This window comes from Galeopterus variegatus, unplaced genomic scaffold (genome assembly GCF_000696425.1).
Source record: "Galeopterus variegatus unplaced genomic scaffold, G_variegatus-3.0.2 Scaffold178, whole genome shotgun sequence".
In the NCBI taxonomy this organism is placed as follows: domain Eukaryota; kingdom Metazoa; phylum Chordata; class Mammalia; order Dermoptera; family Cynocephalidae; genus Galeopterus; species Galeopterus variegatus.
Genome location: NW_007726289.1, coordinates 34,599 through 36,278, shown reverse-complemented (window position 1 = coordinate 36,278; position 1,680 = coordinate 34,599). Strand labels below are relative to the sequence as shown.

Sequence of the window (1,680 nt, the reverse complement as noted above, 5' to 3'; positions counted from 1 at the left end):
ACTTTTTTCATTTCTTTCCTAATTTAGAGCTTCATCTTCACGTGTGTGTGTATTTTTTTTTCATTGTAAACAACAAGGCAAAAAGAGGGATGCTATTTATGAAGCAAAATTAAAAAGCTGGCAACTGTCCATCTATCGTTGAGTAATTGAGTTATAAAATGAAGACAAAGAAAGAAGGCAATAACCCTGTGGGTATATATCTTATTTTAAGGGAGAAACTCTGTCCTCAGTTACTAATTCACCGTGTCAAGGCAAAAAATTGTATACATATTCATAAAACCAATGGAAAATTTCCTTGGTTCCCCAAAGTGTAGAAGCCAAAAAGCAGAGTTCGTGGTATGCTTTTGGTGTTTTGGTGTGCAGCCAACATTTGTATTTTTGCTTGAGTTATGATCTAGTCTCATTAAGCCTGTGAAGTTAGTTCTCCACATAACTCTGTTACGACAACTTAAACTTAATTTTTTTTTTTCAAACGAAGAAGAGTTTAATTGTATGACTCATGGAGGCTTTTCAGTCAAATTAAAGTTTTGCTGCTGACAGTGCTCTGTTGGTTATTATAATAACAACCTCAATGTTATGATCAGGTTTATGATTTTTCTACTCCTGTGTTACCTTTCAGGAAGATCTACAAATGAACAAAATTTATATTTTGACTGTGTTAATGCAGAGAGATTTTCTTTGAATAAGCACTTTCTCTACCAACAAATGAGAATGCATTTAACTGCTTAAAACACATCTTAGTTTTTGAATACCAAAGAGATGCAAAAAAGAAGCCAACTGTAAAATATCATACTTCATAAGCCGAGATGATCAGCTGGAGAATGTTTCCAGAGTCCTTGTGAAGCAGTCCTACTGTAGCTCCAGGGATAAGTTTTGCATAGTTCTGTAAACAAAAAAAGAGTAAGTCAGTCTTTATTTGCTGATGGTAATTGAGAACAGTAACTGAGAAATCTTTAAGTGTGGGGTTCAGCCTGCTATCTCTGATCACCTCTTTTTAACTGGCTGGAGAAAACAAACTCCAGATAATAAATGGGTATTCCTCCTGAAACTTAGCCCCTAAGTGGAGCTCAAGAGGGAAATGGATTGGCCAGAGTAGCCACTGGGGAAATCTTTGGTCTGTGGTTGCTTTAATCTGGGGCTGCGATTTATATCACGGTGCGAGTTGAGTCTCAAAGAATAAGAACATCTATATAATATCTTCCTTTTGTGGAGCATCCTTTGTCCAAAAAGTTCTGAGCATACACTTGGCAATTTTCTTCACTTTTTGCAATGTTGCAGAAACCAGTGTTTGGCACACATGGGCAGTGAGAGAATCAGGTCGCTCTGTGAGTCATTCGGTTTAGGGGTCTTAATGAGCAATTGCTTGGTGGAGAAAGGGTATGAATTGCTTGTTGTTAACTCTCCCTTTCCTGTGGGCAAGGAACACTCTTTTAGAGATGTCAGCACTGTGCTGAGGTTGGCTGGAATTGTTCCCCACACATCACGGGGATGTCAGTGAGTCAGAACCCAGTTCTAAATGGTCTGCATTCTCCACCTACATTGTCTCTCGTGAAATGTGCTTCCACCCAAAGAGAACCCAAAATATCAGTTCATCAATGCTCTAGTTATTGAGCATGGCTAGGGAATGAGGAATTGCAAAGAAGGGAATTTTCTAGACAGCTAAAATGTAACCCTCCCTTA

General features: G+C 38.2%; 1 protein-coding gene across 1 annotated transcript in view; it reads right to left on the bottom strand.

Moving 5' to 3' along the window:
- Positions 1–1,680, bottom strand: part of ITGB6 (integrin, beta 6) — a gene marked incomplete at its 5' end in the record, with an annotated part of 65,754 nt that overhangs the window by 30,760 nt on the left and 33,314 nt on the right. The window contains one exon of the mRNA XM_008563953.1: positions 794–883. Within this exon, the coding sequence (XP_008562175.1) occupies positions 794–883 (90 nt within the window). The remainder of the gene's footprint in view (positions 1–793; positions 884–1,680) is intronic.